Here is a 20,771-nt window from a genome sequence, read left to right as displayed (position 1 = left end):
TCTTACCTGGCCAAAAGGTCCAAGTGGAAAATGGGCAAAAAAAAAAAAACAAAAAACAGTGGCAGAGCATTTTCTGACTAAGCAAGGACAGTGGCCCAAGATGCCAGTGCAGAAGTGGGCAAGCTGGCATCCCAGCAGGATTGGACAGAACAACAACACCCGGCTTGGAGGCCACAGCGATGAAAAGACAGGAGGATGGAATCCTGTAAGTTCAGGCGGGGTCACCCAAAACACTAGGTCAGGAATCCCACATGGACACCCACAGGGCATGCTAGGACCTGTAGTCCTGTGGGGGGCCAACAGGGGAAGCTGATGGGATTAGTGATCCCATTTTATGGGACATCCGACTGATCCAGAAGTACTTCCATCAGGCTCTGCCCTGGCACCGGAAATACTCATGGATCCAACATAAAAGAAGCTGCTTGACCTCATCCAAGTGAGTTGGAGTCGGGTGTGGAGGACGGACAAAGCTCACCTGGGAGCTGTGGAGCAGAAGAAAGGAGAGGCAGAAGAAGAAGAAGAAGAATTGTGATGTGTTGTGTTTATGCCACTTTTGGGTGTCTTTGTGCAAAGTTTTGTGTTAATAAACCTTTTATATAAATCAGGACTGTGTCTGTATACAGTGGTGCTTGAAAGTTTGTGAACCCTTTAGAATTTTCTATATTTCTGTATAAATATAATCAGATTTTCACTCAAATCCTAAAAGTAGATAAAGAGAAACCAGTTAAACAAATGAGACTAAAATATTATACTGTACTTGGTCATTTATTTATTAAGGAAAATGATCGAATATTACATATTAGTGAGTGGCAAAAGTATGTTTACCTCACGGATGATCAGTTAGTTTGAAGGTGAAATTCGAGTCAATGGGATGCCAATCAGGTGTGAGTGGGCACCCTGTGTTATTTAAAGAACAGGATCTATCAAAGTCTGCTCTTCACCACACATGTTTATTGAAGTGTATCATGGCACAAACAAAGGAGATTTCTGAGGACCTCACAAAAAGAGTTGTTGATGCTCATCAGGCTGGAAAAGGTTACAAAACCATCTCTAAAGAGTTTGGACTCCACAAATCCACAGTCAGACAGATTGTGTACAAATGGAGGACATTCAAGACCATTGTGACCCTCCCCAGGAGTGGGCAACCAACAAAGATCACTCCAAGAGCAAGGCACACGTGTAATAGTCGGCGAGGTCACAAAGGACGACAGGGTAACTTCTAAGCAACTGAAGGCCTCTCTCACATTGGCTAATGTTCATGTTCATGAGTCCACCATCAGGAGAACACTGAACAACAATGGTGTGCATGGCAGGGTTGGAAGGAGAAAGCCACTGCTCTCCAAATAAAGAATTGCTGCTCGTCTGCAGTTTGCTAAGATCACGTGGACAAACCTGAAGGCTATTTGAAGAATGTTTTGTGGACGGATGAGACCAAAATAGAACTTTTTGGTTTAAATGAAAAGCGTGATGTTTGGAGAAAGGAAAACACTGCATTCCATTATAAGGACCTTATCCCAACTGTGAAACATGGTGGTGGTAGTATCAGGGTTTGGGCCTGTTTAGCTGCATCTGGGCCAGGACGGCTTGTCTTCATTGATGGAACAATGAATTCTGTATTGGAGAATTCTAATGGAAAATGTCAGGCCATCTGTCCATGAACTGAATCTCAAGAGAAGGTGGGTCATGTAGCAAGACAACGACCCTAAGCACACAAGTCGTTCTACGAAAGAATGGTTAAAGAAGAATAAAGTGAATGTTTAGAATGGCCAAGTCAAAGTCCTGACCTTAATCCAATCGAAATGTTGTGAAGGACCTGAAGCGAGCAGTTCATGTGAGGAAACCCACCAACATCTCAGAGTTGAAGCTGTTCTGTACAGAGGAATGGGCGAAAATTACCGGGAACGTCTAGTTGCAGTTATTGGAGGGTCACACCAGATATTGAAAGCAAAGGTTCACATACTTTTGCCTCTCACAAATATATAATATTCAATCATTTTCCTCAATAAATAAATGACCAAGTATAATATTTTTGTCTCATTTGTTTAACTGGTTTCTCTTTATCTCCTTTTAGGACTTGAGTGAAAATCGGATGATGTTTACCCTGTAGTTAGGATATAGTGGGTTGGATAATGGCTTGATGGATGGATGTTTCAGGTCGTATTTATGCAGAAATATAGAAAATTCTAAAGGGTTCACAAACTTTCAAGCACAACTTTAGATGAGTCTAAGGCTTTGGGTGCTGCAATGCCCTCTAGTGGTGAGAATACATAATGCAAAGTTGACACACTCACTCATTATTTGGCAGAACAAAATCTCAAAAATGCTTTGACTGATTTAATTGAAATTTGGTGACATTATAGAAAAAAGAAAATTAGTCAAACTATGCCTTTTTTAAATACATTTTTATTTGTCTATTTTTATTACTATTATTCTGATGCACATGGGTGGCACAGTGGCGAAGTGGTAGCACTGCTGCCTCACAGTAAGGAGACCCAGGTTCGTTTGCATGTTCTCCCCGTGTCTGCGTGGATTTCCTCCCACAGTCCAAAGACATGCATGGTAGGTGCATTGGCGATCCTAAATTGTCCCTAGTGTGTGTGTGCCCTATGGTGGGCTGGCACCCTGCCCGGGATTTGCTTCTGCCTTGTGCCTTGTGTTGGCTGGGAATGGCTCCAGCAGACCCCGTCACCCTGTGTTAGGATATAGCAGGTTGGAAAATGACTGACTGACTGACTAATGTACATGGTCTGTGCTGACAAGTGGTCTTTATGCAAATGAAGGACAAAGCAGAAACGATTGACAGCCAATAGGATAGACAGATAACTGAAGAGTGGGTGGTGTCCTGGGCAGAAAAAAAAAAAAAAGAGACCTGATGACGTTTGGTGCCTACAGTCAGGTATGAAATGAAGAAAGTTCAGGAAATCTCAAGGAATATGTGAAGCTCAACGGTTAGCAAAAGCTTATTAATTAATTAATTTATCCCTACCGAAATAAACACAACATGAAATTCGGCTTGAATTTAAAACTGTCACTTTCGTACGTCAACGATGAGAGGGCGGGGTCTAGCCAGTGCTGTCTTTTGATTGGTGAATTCTCCACAGAGCGAACAATTGAATAGTGCCTTCGGTTAATCGGATGTAGTCTACCTAGCAGGACACTAAAAGATTAAAAAATCTAGGATTTAGATTGTGTTCTGTATGCAGCAATAGTCCTTTTAAAATCATGAGCCATTGCTGTTTCACAAATCTGTTACCATCTACTGATGCTCATTTACTGTATGGGGCCTGTTACTGATCTAAATAAATAAATGGATGTTTCTGGAAATGCCATATGGACAGACCTTTTTTTTCTGGACCAAAAATGCTTCACCCATGGCATCGCTCTAAAAATCCACTTCTTCGCCTGGATTTTTTAAGAGTGTATAATCCCTCCTTGCTGTCATCTGGCACCGTTTCCGAATCGGCATCACACTAAAGGTGTATCGATGTCTTGAGCGCTCATTCTTACATCCGGGGCTCGTGAGAGCGACCATAACTAAACGCTTGCTGTTTCCAGTGGCGTTTGAGTGTGTCATGAAAACTGATCCAATATGGTGTGTGCTTTGCCAATTCTAGCAGAGATCAATTTGAAAAGAAGCCCGTGGATTCAGCGATGTTATTATGAAACAGCACTACTATTTGCCGGTGCACCCCCACTGTCAAAAATGGCTGTTAATTTCACAGTTTAAAACTGTTAAATTGCGAAGGTAAAAACTGTTTCAGTAGCACCGAAACACTAAAATGAAACCTGCAGACCAATATAATATTTTTTACATTGTTAACCAGTAAAATAAATATTCTTTTTCTATGAAAAATGGTAACCAAGGCACCGAAAAAGCGAGATAATGCCATTAGAAAGGAACTCGTATTCGACCTTCCGTTTAACTGCACCAAGCTGTTTAAAAAAGCTGCCGATTGTTGACCGTGCTCGGTTTGCGCTAAACCGTCACGTGGTCACCAAGAATGTCGATTCTGTAACTTTGAAAAGCTACCTTTCATTAATTTAACACAAAATGATCAGATGTGTTTGTTTTAGGTAGCGGTTTCTTTAATTTCACTTTTGATTAATGTGCACCTGAGGCAAAATAAGTTGGTGTGATTGCCACCACTGAGAGTAGGATGCAACTTTTCAGAACTTCAACTTTTACCTCTTGGCACCGATTTCTAAATTTGCATCCAGTTACGATATTTGCATATGGAAACGCCCCCTTTTGCCTTAGGTGAACCGCACACCTTTGCATAGTGCATGGGAAGAAAAACTGAGATTTTATGAGCCCATGGAAGTTGATTTATGATGGGTTGCTTTTGATAACCTGACAAACCTGCAGGATGCCATACACCACAAAAGCAAAGTGTTGTTCTCCAACAGACAGCATGCCATTCTTGTGTTTTGAAAGTATAATATTAAATATCACACAATACCTGGTCTTGATTTTTGTTATTTTACAGCTGCAAGCTTTGTATGGGTCTCTGTCTCCGACAGCATTTATTGATGATTTAATGATGGGAATGTTTATTACAGTGTGTGCATTACAGCTTATGGTTGAACGTTCATTTCTATTGTAATGAACAGTAAACAAACAAACAAAAAAAAACAGTTATTTACTGTATAACACACAGCGTCAAAAAATTTTATTCCTCAGACCTAAAATATCGTCACCTTATTATTTACAGTAAAATTGTAGCAACCACAGCTGACAGTTTTTACCGTAAATTTAGCTTTTTTTTTGCATTTGACTCACTAAATTGTGCTCTCAAAATACTTTCCCTTCACAATTGCCACCTTCTCATCTTTATCCAGATGGTGAATAATGGGTTTGCCGAAGTAAAGTCAGCCTGCATACTTTAGTTGAAGTTTGTCATTCACACCTCCAAATGTCTGCTGCTTCCAATAAAAGACGTGTTCATGTCAGTCACGTGGTAAAGTCGTACAATACGCGGTATACACGATACAACGGCACGTTTCGCAAAATTGGAGAGAATTTTGTATCGCCTCATTCAATACGACACATTTTTGTCTCATGCCTAATAAAGAAACCCAATAAGTTCATAGCTTTAAAAAAGACTCTCATTGCATAGAAAAATACAATATATATACACACACAGTATATATATATATAAAGTGGTGTGAAAAACTATTTGCCCCCTTCCTGATTTCTTATTCTTTTGCATGTTTGTCACACAAAATGTTTCTGATCATCAAACACATTTAACCATTAGTCAAATATAACACAAGTAAATACAAAATGCAGTTTTTAAATGATGGTTTTTATTATTTAGGGAGAAAAAAAATCCAAACCTACATGGCCCTGTGTGAAAAAGTAATTGCCCCCTTGTTAAAAAATCACCTACCTGTGGTGTATCACACCTGAGTTCAATTTCCTGATTACTGCCACACCTGTTTCAATCAAGAAATCACTTCAATAGGAGCTGCCTGACACAGAGAAGTAGACCAAAAGCACCTCAAAAGCTAGACATCATGCCAAGATCCAAAGAAATTTAGGAACAAATGAGAACAGAAGTAATTGAGATCTATCAGTCTGGTAAAGGTTATAAAGCCATTTCTAAAGCTTTGGGACTCCAGCGAACCACAGTGAGAGCCATTATCCACAAATGGCAAAAACATGGAACAGTGGTGAACCTTCCCAGGAGTGGCCGGCCGACCAAAATTACTCCAAGAGCGCAGAGACGACTCATCCGAGAGGTCACAAAAGACCCCAGGACAACGTCTAAAGAACTGCAGGCCTCACTTGCCTCAATTAAGGTCAGTGTTCACGACTCCACCATAAGAAAGAGACTGGCCTGCAAAAACGGCCTGCATGGCAGATTTCCAAGACGCAAACCACTGTTAAGCAAAAGAACATTAGGGCTCGTCTCAATTTTGCTAAGAAACATCTCAATGATTGCCAAGACTTTTGGGAAAATACCTTGTGGACTGATGAGACAAAAGTTGAACTTTTTGGAAGACAAATGTCCCGTTACATCTGGCGTAAAAGGAACACAGCATTTCAGAAAAAGAACATCATACCAAAAGTAAAATATGGCGGTGGTAGTGTGATGGTCTGGGGTTGTTTTGCTGCTTCAGGACCTGGAAGGCTTGCTGTGATAGATGGAACCATGAATTCTACTGTCTACCAAAAACTCCTGAAGGAGAATGTCCGGCCATCTGTTCGTCAACTCAAGCTGAAGCGATCTTGGGTGCTGCAACAGGACAATGACCCAAAACACACCAGCAAATCCACCTCTGAATGGCTGAAGAAAACAAAATGAAGACTTTGGAGTGGCCTAGTCAAAGTCCTGACCTGAATCCAATTGAGATGCTATGGCATGACCTTAAAAAGGCGCTTCATGCTAGAAAACCCTCAAATAAAGCTGAATGACAACAATTCTGCAAAGATGAGTGGGCCAAAATTCCTCCAGAGCGCCGTAAAAGACTCATTGCAAGTTATCGCAAACGCTTTATTGCAGTTATTGCTGCTAAGGGTGGCCCAAGCAGTTATTAGGTTCAGGGGGCAATTACTTTTTCACACAGGGCCATGTAGCTTTGGATTTTTTTTTCTCCCTAAATAATAAAAACCATCATTTAAAAACTGCATTTTGTGTTTACTTGTGTTATATTTGACTAATGGTTAAATGTGTTTGATGATCAGAAACATTTTGTGTGACAAACATGCAAAAGAATAAGAAATCAGGAAGGGGGCAAATAGTTTTTCACACCACTATATATATAATATATATGTGGGTGGCACGGTGGCGCAGAGGGTGGCACTGCTGCCTCGCAGTTAGGAGACCCAGGTTTGCTTCCCGGGTCCTCCCTGCATGGAGTTTGCATGTTCTCCCCGTGTCTTTGTGGGTTTTCTCCCACAGTCCAAAGACATGCAGGTTAGGTGGATTGGCGATTCTAAACTAACCCATGCGTGTGTGCCCTGCGGTGGGCTGGCGCCCTGCCCAGGGTTTGTTTCCTGCCTTGCACCCTGTGTTGGCTGGGATTGGCTCCAGTGGACCCCCTGACCCTGTATTTAGGATATAGCGGGTTGGATAATGGATGGAGATATATATTAATGTGTTGTTTCTCTTTAATTAGCTATAGTGCACATTGAATTTTTTTACTCATTATGACTGGTCTGGTCTGAGTTGAAAGTTGGCCAAACAGAGTGCTCCACTTTGAACCACGGAGTTTAGTTTGGTGGCGTCTCAGCAGTCCAGTAAATGTTTCAGTAGTTAAATGTGAAAGTTTGCGTAACTATATATAAAGTAAGTGTAATGTAATTGTCTGTCCCTTATTGTTTATTAGAACATTAGAACTCTCTGGATGAGAACAGGCCATTCAGCCCAACAAAGCTCGCCAGTCGTGTCCACTTATTTCTTCCAAAAACACATCAAGTCGAGTTTTGAAAGTCCCTAAAGTCTTACTGTCCACCACACTACTTGGTCTCTTATTCCAAGTGGTCTATCGTTCTTTGTGTAAAGAAAAACTTCCTAATGTTTGTGTGAAATTTACTCTTAACAAGTTTCCAACTGTGTCCCCGTGTTCTTGATGAGCTCATTTTAAATCCACTACACTAAATACCTTCATAACTATAAAACACTTCACTCAGGTCTCCTCTTAATCTTCTTTTGTTTTAACTGTAAAGGCTCAGTTCTTTTAATCTTTCCTCATAACTCATCCCCTGTAGCCCTGAATCAGCCTAGTCGCTCCTCTCAGGACCTTCTCTTGTGCTGTTATGTCCTTTTTGTAGCTGGAGACCCAAACTTCACCTCAGTACTCCAGATGAGGCCTCACCAGTGAGTTATAAAGCTGAGCAGAACCTCCTGTGACTTGTACTCCGCACATCAAGGCGCTATATAACCTGACATTCTGTTAGCCTTCTTAGTGTCTTCTGAACACTGTTTGAAAGTCGATAGCTTAGAGTTCACTACGACTCCTAAATCCTTCTCATAAGGTGGACTCTCAATTTTCAGACCGCCATTAGGTATTCAAACCCAGGGCCAGATTTAGAAGAAAAGAGGCCCTAGGCGATTCCACTTATGAGGCCCTTTCACCTCCCATTTTTAAGTTTGTAAATTACATGAGAGATAATAAAATACATCATTACTGTGTTATATATCAATATGTTAAATGAAACATGTTGTGATTGGTTCTAACCATTATAAAAAATGTGGCACGGATAATAAATAAAAAAAAGTCGAGAACACTTATTTGGACATTTATTCTCAGCACCATATATAGTACTTGTAACGATAACTAATCAAACATAACACACAACATTTACAAAGAAACAAAATTCCATCCATCCATCCATTTTCTAACCCGCTGAATCCGAACACAGGGTCACGGGGGCTGCTGGAGCCAATCCCAGCCAACGAAGGGCACAAGGCAGGAACCAATCCTGGGCAGGGTGCCAACCCACCGCAGGACACACACAAACACACCCACACACCAAGCACACACTAGGGCCAATTTAGAATCGCCAATCCATCTAACCTGCATGTCTTTGGATCGTGGGAGGAAACCGGAGCGCCCGGAGGAAACCCACGCAGACACGGGGAGAACATGCAAACTCCATGCAGGGAGGACCCGGGAAGCGAATCCAGGTCTCCTAACTGCAAGGCAGCAGCACTAGTACTGCGCCACCGTGCCGCCCAGAAACAAAATTCAAATAATGAAAATCTTTGACTACAAAAATATAATACGCAATAAAAATGATCACATTTTCTATCAAATTAAATTAGAATTCCGCGAAATGAAGATATTGTCACAGAAATTTTTTCAATAGTCTATAAACACTTCACTAAAGTATTGAACCTACTGAACTCAAAAGGCGAGAATCAAATGATCGTGTATGCAATCCTAAAATAAGAATCTTTTCTAATAACATTAACACGTGTTTCATATTATCGAAGTAACATGAATATAACTGAATGTCGATAGGTCTGCTCGTTTGTCTGTTCCAATCTGCACTTTATTTATGCAAGAACAAACCAGAGCTTAGTAGCATAAGGCACGTCAATATTTGCCATAGCAATCAGTGAACGTATGAACTATACTTTGGTGCAATCTAATGAACAGACCCAATGAGCCGAACACGTTGATCTTAACCAATACATTTTTATGTTTGTTTATTAGTCACATGCGTAGAATTTCTCCTTATTTTCGGTTCAGTGTTTTAGTGTTAACTGTTTTTAGAATAGTGTCATTTTAATTTTGCTAACAATTTGAATGTAGGCCCCTCTTGATCTTGAGGCCCAAGCCTATAAAAAAATCCGTCCCTGTTCAAACCTCACATTTTTACTTCCTATGTGTAATTCTTTACATTTACTGGCATTAAATTTCATCATCCACAAATCTGCCCAAGCCTGTCTGCTGTCCAAGTCCTTCTGTGATGATATAATGGATTCCAAATTATCTGCTAATCCACCTATCTTGGTATCATCTGCAAACTTGACCAGCTTATTACCGATATTCCTATCTAAATCATTTATAGATATTAAAAATAGCAGCGGCCCCAGCCCTGACCCCTGCTGGTCACCACTCTTAACATCGGCCAGTTCTGATGAGGTTCCTTACACCATCACCCTCTGCTTTCTGTGTTTGAGCCAATTCTGCACCCATCTAAAAACATCACCCTGAACTCCCACTTCTTTTAATTTGATGCCCACCCTCTCATGTGGCACCTCATCAAATGCTTCCTGAAAGTCCACATCGATCATCTCATCTGCTCCACTTTGGTTGTCTCCTTTTGTTGCCTCCTCATAGAATTCCAGCCTGTTAGTAAAACATGACCTCCCTCTTCTGAGCCCACACTGACTGGTCAGAATAACTCCGGTCCTTGCCATGTGTTGCTCAATCTTATCCTTAATAATTCCTTCCATTAATTTTCCTGTGATATTTCATGTTAAGCTATATAGTTGCTCTGATCTGCCCTGTCACCCTTTTTATATAATGGGATTTTATTTGCCATTTCCCAGTCCTTCAGAATCTCTCCAGTGCACAGTGACTTCCTAAAAATATGTCTCAAGGGTTTATATCTGTACTCACTAGCCTCCTTGAGAACTCGAGGATAAATATTATCTGCTCCTGGTGATTTGTTTGAGTTCAGCTTATTTAATCTCAGCAGCTCTTCTCCGTCTACAACTTCCAAATCCCTCAGTACCTCCTTAGTAGTCCCTGTTACTGCTCTGAGGCTATCCACTTGTGAACACCTCAAAAAGATGTAAATATGTAATAAAGTTCATATATTTGGAATGCCAAAGTTCAGCCCCCCTTCCTTAAAATGTCTGTTACTGTGAATAATTTAGTGAGCAGAAGATGAACTGGCCACCATAAAGTTAAAGACGTCACATTTCTTTTCATCATTTTATGTAAGATTAGTGTATTGTTTTTGTTTTGTACAATTGTACAGTGAAAAAAGGAAAGGAGCGCCATGCGAAAGTTTGGGCACCCCGAGATGTTTGAGGTCTCAGATGACTTTTCCCAAGGTGGTCTCAGACCTTCATTGGCTCATCAGGACTTTGGCTTTTTTCATAAGCAGCGTTAAGGTGATGCAGATGGCAAAGCTGTATAAATTCCCAGACCCATCCCAGCTTGTCCTAATAATCAGCAGCCATGGGCTCCCCTAAGCAGCAGCTGCCTCATACTCTGACAAAAATCAAAGAATTGACGCTCACAAAACAGGAGAAGGTGACAAGAAGATAGCAAAGTGTTTTCAGGTTGCTGTTTCCTCAGGTTGTCATGTTACTAAGAAATGGCAGTTAACAGCAATGGTGGAGGTCAAGTTGACTGGACTGGAAGACCAAGAAAACGTTCTGAAAGAACTCCTCACTGGATTACTGGAAAGGAAAATAAAACCCTAGTTTGACTGGGGTGCTTTCAATCATGCGGTAGGCTGGCGCCCTGCCCGGGGTTTGTTTCCTGCCTTGCACCACGTGTTGGCTGGGATTGGCTCCAGCAGACCCCCGTGACCCTGTAGTTAGGATATAGCGGGTTAAATAATGGATGGAAGTTTTCAAGCAATGGGATGACAATCAGGTGTAAGTTGGCACCCAGTGTTATTTAAAGAACAGGAATCTATCATAGTCTGCTCTTCACAACACATGCTTTGTGGAAGTGTATCATGGAACGAACAAAAGAGATTTCTGAGGACCTCACAAAAAGAGTTGTTATATTGAAACTTCTAAAGAGTTCACAAACTTTCAAGCACAACTATAGGTGGTTTGAGTCGCACCATTTAACAAAGTCCTTGATTAGGTTCCTGTACTCCTCGTCCTGCCCACTCCTGATGCAGCCCACCATAGCAGTGTCGTCAGTGAACTTTTGCACATGGCAGGACTCTGAGTTGTATTGGAAGTCTGATGTATGTTGGCTGAACAGGACTGGAGAAAGTCCAGTCCCCTGTGGCGCTCCTGTGCTGCTGACCACAATGTCAGACCTGCAGCTCCTGAGACGCACATACTGAGGTCTGTCTGTAAGATAGTCCACTGATGCCACCAGGTATGACTCTACTCCCATCTCTGTCAGCTTGTCTCTAAGGAGCAGAGGTTGGATGGTGTTGAAGGCGCTAGAGAAGTCCAGAGACATAATTCTTACAGCACCACTGCCTCTGTCCAAGTAGGAGAGGGATCGGTGTAGCATGTAGATGATGGCATCCTCCGCTCCCACCTTCTCTTGGTATGAGAACGGTTTGATTTTTCAAATTCAGTTTTCCAGTGATTCAGATCTAATATGACTCCATCCCAAATTTGCAGAATTCATAAAAATGAATTCCTCAGACAGATGCGACCTCATAGACAACTACGAATCCCAGTTGTACGCCGACGGCTGACTTTCAATTGTTTACATGGCAGGAGGTCTGGGAATTCATCGGCTCAGGATGGCAGGTGTTCAGAGTTGCTTCGAGTGGAATCGGCGCTGCCAGATCCGTACACAGAGCTGTCAAAAACACACCCAAGGGAGGAGCTGGGACTGGCGGTGGGTTTGACGATGCGAGTTCACTCCATGCTCCCGTCTCACTTCTGGGAGCCCTTGAACCCGGCACCGTCGGTAATGTCACCGATGAGATTGTCAGTGAGGCACAACGAAGCAAGGGGATGGTGCAGAAAGTGCAAAGTGCTTTTATTTAAAATCAACAGACAACAAGGTGTGCAAATAAATAGTGCGGTGCTTCAAAAAATATGTCATAAATAAATCATCCATTAAAATGAGTGAAGTAGTGGAGGTTAAAATCCATTAGAAAAAAAAAAATACAACTTTTATCTCATATCCATCCATTATCCAACCCATTATATTCCAACCACAGGGTCACCTGGAGCCAATCCCAGCCAACACAGGGTGCAAAGCAGGAAACAAACCCTGGGCAGGGTGCCAGCCCACCACAGGGCACACACCCACACACTAGGGACAATTTAGGATTTAGGAGGCTCACTGCCTCACGACTCTGACTTGACTTAAGCAAGGCTGCGGGCTCTCTTTGAAAGTTGAAACTGCTGCCAGTCTCCTGTCCAGGTCGTGTGGCACCCAGAGCAATCCTCTCCAAAGACCCCGACAGGGCTGCATTTCCAGACTCCAACTCCCATGCCACCCTGCGGGTGTCTTAATTTGGTCCAGGTTCGAGGAACACTGCCACCTGTAGTGTTGGGGAATGAACTGCTCCTGGTAAGCCTGTTCACCCAGTCCATCCATTATGGCCTCCTGGCCGGGTTTTAATCCTTCCTTTATCCCGGTGATGATGGCTGTCTTTCCTTCCAGGGACATACAAGATAAATGTTTAGAGATAAATATTGTGATTATATTAGGTTGGTCACTTTATTTCAGGGACATCATATTTATACTGTGAGAGATTTATTGTGTGATTGTACTGTCACCGCCATTGTAAGTTATCTGTTGAGCTCATGGGTTTAGATACATCCAACCAACCATTATCCAACCCACTATATCCTAACTACAGAGCCAATCCCAGTCAACATAGGGCGCAAGGCAGGAAACAAACCCTGGGCAGGGTGCCAGCCTACCACAGGGCACACACACACCCACACACTAGGGACAATTTAGGATCACCAGTGCACCTAACCTGCATGTCTTAGGACTGTGGGAGGAAACCCACACAAACAAACTCCTTGCAGGGAGAACCCGGGTCTCCTAACTGCAAGGCAGCAGCGCTACCCACTGTGCCACCGTGCTGCCCCTTTTAAAAAACAGTGGCTGGAAGCTGTCCCTTTAACACAAAGCCTGATGCCTTCCTACAGCTGGTGACTCCCCTGTTTCTCCCGTCCAGGCTATGCAACCAGGGGAGCCACCCTACCTGCAGCTGACTTTCTCTCGGTCTTCTCCTGCTAGTTTGTTCACCTCACCGATCCCTGGCTCCGCGACTTGGGCTCCCAAGTGACCAGGGCACTCACGCTGGGGAATACACGTCCCAAGTCCCGACTCCCGCTGCCTTCTCGGCCTTACACGGCGAGCAGTCCTTCTTCCAGTCACTCCCGCTCTTCGCAATAAACTCAGCCGGAGCGGCCACATGGACTGTTTTATCAGGTGCCGGCCAAACACCCAGGCTCTCTGCTCAGCTGCCTTCTTAGCTCACTCACACACCGGCTTTCCACTCCCTGCTTCCTGCCTTCTACTTCTCCTGCAACCTCTGTTTCTTTCTTTTCTTTTTTTTTCTTCCAATTTCCCCTTCTAGCTGCCTCGCGCTTCTATTTATCACAGGGACGTGGATCAGCTGGGGCGATCAGCAGCTCCCGAGAACAATTACGGATGCGGACGACCCTTCACCTGCACACTTAAGTGAGAACTGCCGGCATCACGAATTCACCCAGGAAACACTCGGCCACACGCAAACACACACACCCCCACCACGCCCCCTCACGAGTGCGGGCGATTATTTATTTTAAAAAGTGGCCTTTTGACATGAACTGTGGACCCGCTACACCACTGTAGGATCAACACGCGGAGGGGTCCGATGAAAAACAGCAGTTTGACAAGTTAACGATGTCCAGGGGGCATTTGATAACGGCAACATCCGCACGCGAGACTCGGCGATATGCACACTTGGAAGAGTCACATTCAGCGGGGCTGGACTGGCAGGTTTGTTTTGGTTTTTTGCACTTCACGTGTCTCTGTGAAGATTCAGTTTGTGTCACATGAATAGAAAAAGAGACTTTTTGGTGGTTAATGATAAAGTAGCATTGTTGGCGATCCTGAATTGTCCCCAGTGTGTGCTTGGTGTGTGGGTGTGTGGGTGTGCCCTGTGGTGGACTGGCACCCTGCCCGGGGTTTGTTTCCTGCCTTGCGCCCTGGGTTTGGCTCTGTAGTTAGGATATAGTGGGTTGGATAATGGTTGGTAGGATGTATTTAAATCCATGAGCTCAACAGATAACTTACAGTGGCGGTGACAGTACAATCATACAATAAATCTCTCAATGTATAAATAAACTGACCAACCTAATATAATCACAATATTGTTCTCTAAATTTTTATGTTTTATGTCCCTGGGAGGAGAGACAGGCATCCTCACCGGGATAAAGGAAGGATTCAAACCCGGCCAGGAGACCATAATGAATGGACCGGGTGAACAGGCTTACCAGGAGCAGTTCATTCCCCAGCACTACAGGTGGCAGTGTTCCTCAAGCCTGGACCAAATTAAGACACCCGCAGGGTGGCATGGGAGTTGGAGTCTGGAAATGCAGCCCTGTCGGGGTCTTTGGAAACTGCCAGAGGGCACTGCCGTGGAAGGATTGCTCTGGGTGCCACACGACCTGGACAGGAGACTGGCAGCAGTTCCCAGGTCAACTTTCCAAGAGAGCCCGCTGCCTCACGTAAGTCAAGTCAGAGTCGGGATGCAGTGGGCAGCGCTCTCTTGGAGGACGAAGAATTGTGTATGGTGTTACTGGTGTCTGTCACAACGCACCAGTAACTGCAGGTGTGCTGCTTGTAGTTGGGACCCTAGTTGAAAAAGAAAAACAAAAAAAAACATACAAAAATGCCAAGATGTTAAAACTAAAGAAGTTGCAGTTTATCACATGCAATCCTTTTCAATTGCTCTTAGGAGGCAATCGTACATACAGTGAAAAAAATAAAAAATATAAAGGCCAAAAAAATATATAGGTTCTGCTGCTGCCCAACTTCTAAACAAAAATAATAAGATGCCCTTACGGGGTCAATGCTGGCTTACTGACGTTGTCATTTTTTGACGTATACCCAGAACCCGCCAGCCACTGAGCCACACAATCTCTCTCTACTGTGCTCTCAGCTTTTCAACACTCTCGACTACCACGTCTCTGGCACCAAGGGTGGACTGGCATGCTTATCTGAAATTCCTGGTTCCTGTGTTGTGCCCAGTACTGCCAGAATAGGCTCAGTTTTGACATTATTTTAGTGTAGGGGTGGCATGTTGGCACAGTGGTTAGCCCAGCTGCCTCACTGCTCCAGCATTCTTGATTCAAATGCCAGTCCAGTTGTTGCCTGCGTGGGGTCTGCATGGACTTTCTACTTCCAAGCCCAAGACACCAGCTCATGTCCGAGGGCCCTGTGAGGGTCTTGGTCTGACCGGTATGCCATCTGAGATTCCTGGTTCCTGTGTTGTGCCCAGTACTGCCAGGATAGGCTCCGTTTTGACATTATTTTAGTGTTGGGGTGGCATGTTGGCACAGTGGTTAGCCCAGCTGCCTCACTGCTCCAGCATTCTTGATTCAAATGCCAGTCCAGTTGTTGCCTGCGTGGGGTCTGCATGGGCTTTGTACTTCCATGCCCAAGACACCAGCTCATGTCCGAGGGTCCTGTGAGTGACTTGGTCCGATTCCTACCTTGTGCTTGATGCTGCCAGCTAAGTCTCCTGCCACTTGATGCCCACTTGGATTGGACGGGTTTCAGAATGTGTAGTTTTGTGTTTCATTTATCTGCCCAAACTTTTTAATCTGTGAGCCCCACGTGGAACCCAGAGGGTCTTCTGTAGGTGCTGCCCCTGTGTGTGGCCGTTTCCACCCCTCCTCCTGTCTATTTAGCCTTAAATAACCTAAAACCAGCGCATCTAATGATACGTGGGGGGGGGGGTTGGCCGAAATCCAACCAGTAATAAAATGCTTTGCATTTGTCATTCCAACAGATGGCACATCGCAAACTTTTTTGTAATATAATGCATCACATTTGTCATTCCAACAGAAGGCGCACCACAAAAACAATTTTAGTAATAAAATGCTTTGCATTTGTTATTTCAACAGATGGGGCATCACCAACACTTTTTGTAATAAATTGCCTTGCATTTGTCTTTCTAACAGATGGCACATCACAAACATTTTATTAATATAATGCATCACATTTGTCATTCCAACAGATGGCACACCACAAACATCCATTCATCCATTATCCAACCTGCTATATCCTAACTACAGGGTCACGGGGGTCTGCTGGAGCCAATCCCAGCCAACAAAGTGTGCAAGGCAGGAATAAAACCTCGGGCTACCCACTGTACCACTGTGCCGCCCCACCACAAGCATCTTTAGTAATAAAAAGCCTTGCATTTGTCATTCTTACAGATTTATATTTACATTTTTTTTTTTGTACATTTATTTGCTTGGAAGACGCTTTTAACCAAAGTGACTTACAAAAGAGGTAAACATAATTGAGTAACATTAGACGAGGGCCTGCTTGTTCATCGAGTGTAGTAGGACAAGTAAAATAACTTGCATTTGTTTACCAACAGGTAGCGCATTACATACATTAACACTGCTTTCACAAATCCCATACTACATGGCACATAACAGAGACATATACATTGCATGGTGCACTGCAAACGTTGACACTTCGTCCATTACTTAGACTTCAACCTGTCTTAGATGAGCAGTACAGCTAATCAGTTAATAAAACAGCACAGCTTAGAATTTTATCCAAGACAGATGTTATTTTCAGTCCAGCTTTTTGAGTATTTTGTGAATGACACACAAAGGGTCTGTTTAATGGAGTCCCTTTTTCTTTACAGTGTCAAAAGCTGACTGTTTGGTAAAGTGGTTACTGTAAACTGCCCCCAGTGTGGGTGCGAAAATGATCGGGTTACTGAGATAGACTGGCACTTCGTCCATAACTGGGTTCCTGCCACAGCAAGCCCTGAATTGAATTAATTGCTGTGCCAACCCTAACCCTACCCCAACCCTTTCCATACTTAGAGTAGCAGAAACATTCCTTAGCGAACCCTGCGTGCTTGAAGTTTCATGGGACAACACCCCTCACCCCCCCTTAACGCCCCAACTGTTCTTGTATCTTATGCTGCCCAAGCCTCACCCCTTTATCCAAATGTTACTAAATTGCAATAAACAGAGTAGCGCCAGTAATTCGGTTCTGCTTCAAGCACGGATTAATTGAATTTGTGAATGTTAGTTAGGAACGCTATGTCTAGTTCTGGGAACAATGAAAACAGGATAATATGAAGATACACATCAGTTATTCATTAAATGTTCCTTCCTCAGGGTTTGCCCACATCCGCTAACATTAACTGCTTCATAGTGAAAGATACATCCGGGATATTTTAACTTTACTAAGTTTTAACCAGGGAGGCGCAGCAGTATCACTGCTGACTTGCAATAAGGAGGCCAAGGTTTGCATCTCGGGTGTTTCCTGCATGTGGTGTTTGCATGTTCTCTCCGTGTCTGCGTCTGGGTTTTCTCCAACAGACTTGCAGGTTATGTGGAATGACGACGCTAAATCGGCCCTCCTGAATTGTGTGGGTCCGTGTGTTCATCCGGTGATGGACTGACGTCCCGTCCAGTTGTCGCTCCTGGCTTTTGCCTTTATGCCTGCTGGGATAGGCTCCCTGACCCTGCTCATGCACTGGATTTTCAACCTACTATCCCATCCTTTCCCTATGTCTTTAAACGGGTTCGGGAGCTGCTCGTTAATGAACTGGACAAATGGGTTCGTAATGGACTGGGGAGCATCCTGTAAACGTAAAGCCGAGACGTTTAGTTTTGTACTTTGTGGCAACCCTTCGTAGTTTGAATGGTAATCATTTTTAACTTTATTTATTGTCATTCGCAGCCCCAACCATAAACAGGATCGGCAAACGGCCCGAGGCGCCCCTTATAAAACGTAAAGCTGAAACGTTCGTTCAGTTTTCTGGGGTCTTTAGACTCGAGGTGTGAGTCGCTTTGCCCCCACGGGCGCACACAAAGCTTCACCTCTAGCAAGTATTATAACCCAATTCAGATGTAATTGAACTCCCAAAATGAATCTTTTAGGAACATAAGAAAAAATTTAGTCGAGATCAGGCTGTTGGCTAACCGGAGCTCTTCAAGTCATGTCTGCTCTAATTCAGTTAGTCGGTACGGGCGTCGCTCCTTCTTGAACTGGATAAACGGAGTCAGCAAATGGACCGAGTGGCCCATTCCAGAAGTAAAGCTGGGAAACGTTTGCTCCTTGTAGGTTCACGGACTTGAGGATCGCTCTGCCGCTTTACGTGCTGGCAAAGTTTCACTATAAACTGGAAGAGACCGGAGTGGGCAGCGTGCCAGTCCTGCTATTGCCGCTTTTGTTGTTGGTATCTTCGCAGCAATCGCCGACGTTCAAGTTCTAATATGCGGCTGTCAGACTCCACCAGCGAAAGGGTCTGCCAGTCTTTCAGTTGATTGCAAAGTGGCGTTTAATGGCCAATTAAAAATATTATTTCTGTTTGCTATATAACTATCAAACAGCATCAGTGCCATCAAATAATTTTATTAACTATTTTTTTAGTTTGACAAAGTACCCTTTCTGAGGCTGGTTGATCAAGACAGGCTCAAACAGTGGACGAGTTTCGGAAAGGGCTACCAAAACGGCGCATGCGCGAACAATGCGGGCCCGGTCCTTCGTCGCTCAAACATTTCCAAAGACTTTTAAAGTGCCACCTATCTTCAACATGTCGTCTTCATGTTTAGTTTTTTCTTTCCCAAACCCGCTGTAGCTTTTTTTTTTATTTATTATTTTTAATTCCCTTTTCTATCTCTGCGGTGCACTCCTAAAAATAAAGGGTGCCAAATTGTTCTTCAGAACGACGTCCGAGGAGGAACATTTTTTGGTTCGAAAAAGAACCATCTATGTGAGGTTCCAGAAAGAGCATGATTTTTTTTTTATCTTGATTCATTATGCGAAGAAATAGAAATTAATAAAGTATCATTACATCAAATTTTTAAAGTTAGTTCAATTAATAGCTGTACAAAATGACAGATTGCGAAAAACACAACGGGCTCCTGATTTTTAAAGGAATCTGACTGAGTACAACAAACGGGCTAAATTGAGGTTTTCTTGATCAGTTCGCATGCTGTCTGGTCTCCTAGCATACATTAAATATTTTTGCTTTATTCGCATATTAGGAATTTCCTCAATGCCCGAGAAAGCATTCACAAAATTAAATGATGGGTTGTCAAGCAAGGATCCGACGACGACCCACACAGCCCCGCAGTTATCACCAGTATTTTTAAGACATGTCGTGCTTGTCTTGGTTTGTACAGCAAGTTCTTCCAGTTCTGGTCCCCTGCTTCACCATGAAGTGTCACATTATTAAAATATCCAGACGTGTATGCGTTTGCATAATTAGGCGTGCGTTGAGGATGTCACCGTCCTCAGAGACGTCCAGACTTCTTGTCACCTGTGCAAAATAACGCGAGTAGTCGGAACAGTGTGACGTTGTGGTAACCTCAACACTTTAAGGCACTAAATAAGAGAATAGAATAATCCGTTCTGGCACTTAAAAGACGAAGCCATGCAAGCGACACTCACCTTTTTCATGTTAATATGCGGCTGCTTAGGGTCCAAGTGAAAGACATTCCCAACGAAGGGCAGTCCCGGTGGACTCGGTGGAAAGTTCTTCGGAGATCTGTTCTTGACATAATCGGTGACCAAGAGGAAGACGGCGACGAACACCAAAAGATACTGGAGCTCCAGGCGCTCCCACAGAGGAGCGGGCAGCAGATGCGTAAGCGACATTGCGGATCGGAGTTTGTCGCGCGCTGTGCGCACTTGGGGAAGATTCACACGCGAGCGCCTTGGCAGCTGAACGCCCACACACCGTGCGGGAGCAACGCGATCAGCGACTGGCAGCAGGGTGCAGACTCGCACCTGGGAGAAAGGAGCCTCGCAGATGAGCACAGAAAGAGGGCGTGGTCACTTGAGGAGCTCTCGGTCGCCACGGCGACTTCCCTAATCCCTCGTCAGGTCGGCCCCTCCTCCGGAGCGCACATGTTGGTTTTGTTTCACTTTGAACATTCCGTTTCTTTCTCGGTTCAAGCTTAAATCGCCAGTCTGTCGTCTCCAGGGTGGCTTCTTGTCTTTCCATGTCGTATTAAATAAGCCCATCCGTCCATTTTCTGCACTCACCTCTCACGCTGGAGAACTGAGATTTATTTATTTTTTGTCCTGCGCTTCTCCTTTGTGGGCATTATATACATAACGAGGGAAGAGTCGTTAAGAGCGGCAAAGACCTTAATATCCAGACCTTCAAATCAATCAATAAATGTTCATTCTCAAATCTGCGTAATCCAAATACAAAATCAGGTCTGCCCATTGTGCCAGTCATTTACAGGGTCTCACACATGCCTGTCCAGGGTACCAGTTTATTACAGAGCTAACCTCATATTTGGCTATGGAGGTTGCCAGTCCATTACAGGGCTCACACTCACCTGCCCAGGATGTCAGTTCACTAGAGGGCTGACCCCCACACTCATCTGATAAGAGTGCCAGGGCTCGCACCTATAATCGGCTGTTCAGGATGCCAA

General features: G+C 43.8%; 1 protein-coding gene across 1 annotated transcript in view; it reads right to left on the bottom strand.

Annotated features, from left to right (window-relative positions):
• Nucleotides 1–20,155, bottom strand: part of LOC120514265 (cytochrome P450 2J6-like) — a 50,366-nt gene extending 30,211 nt beyond the window's left edge. The window contains exon 1 of the mRNA XM_039734555.1: nt 19,777–20,155. Within this exon, the coding sequence (XP_039590489.1) occupies nt 19,777–19,983 (207 nt within the window). The 5' untranslated portion in view covers nt 19,984–20,155. The remainder of the gene's footprint in view (nt 1–19,776) is intronic.
• Between the last annotated feature and the right edge of the window lie 616 nt (nt 20,156–20,771).

The sequence above is a fragment of the Polypterus senegalus genome, chromosome 14 (assembly GCF_016835505.1).
Source record: "Polypterus senegalus isolate Bchr_013 chromosome 14, ASM1683550v1, whole genome shotgun sequence".
Lineage (NCBI taxonomy): Eukaryota > Metazoa > Chordata > Cladistia > Polypteriformes > Polypteridae > Polypterus > Polypterus senegalus.
Note: the sequence above shows the minus strand (reverse complement) of the source record. Positions and strands in the feature narration are given on the sequence as shown.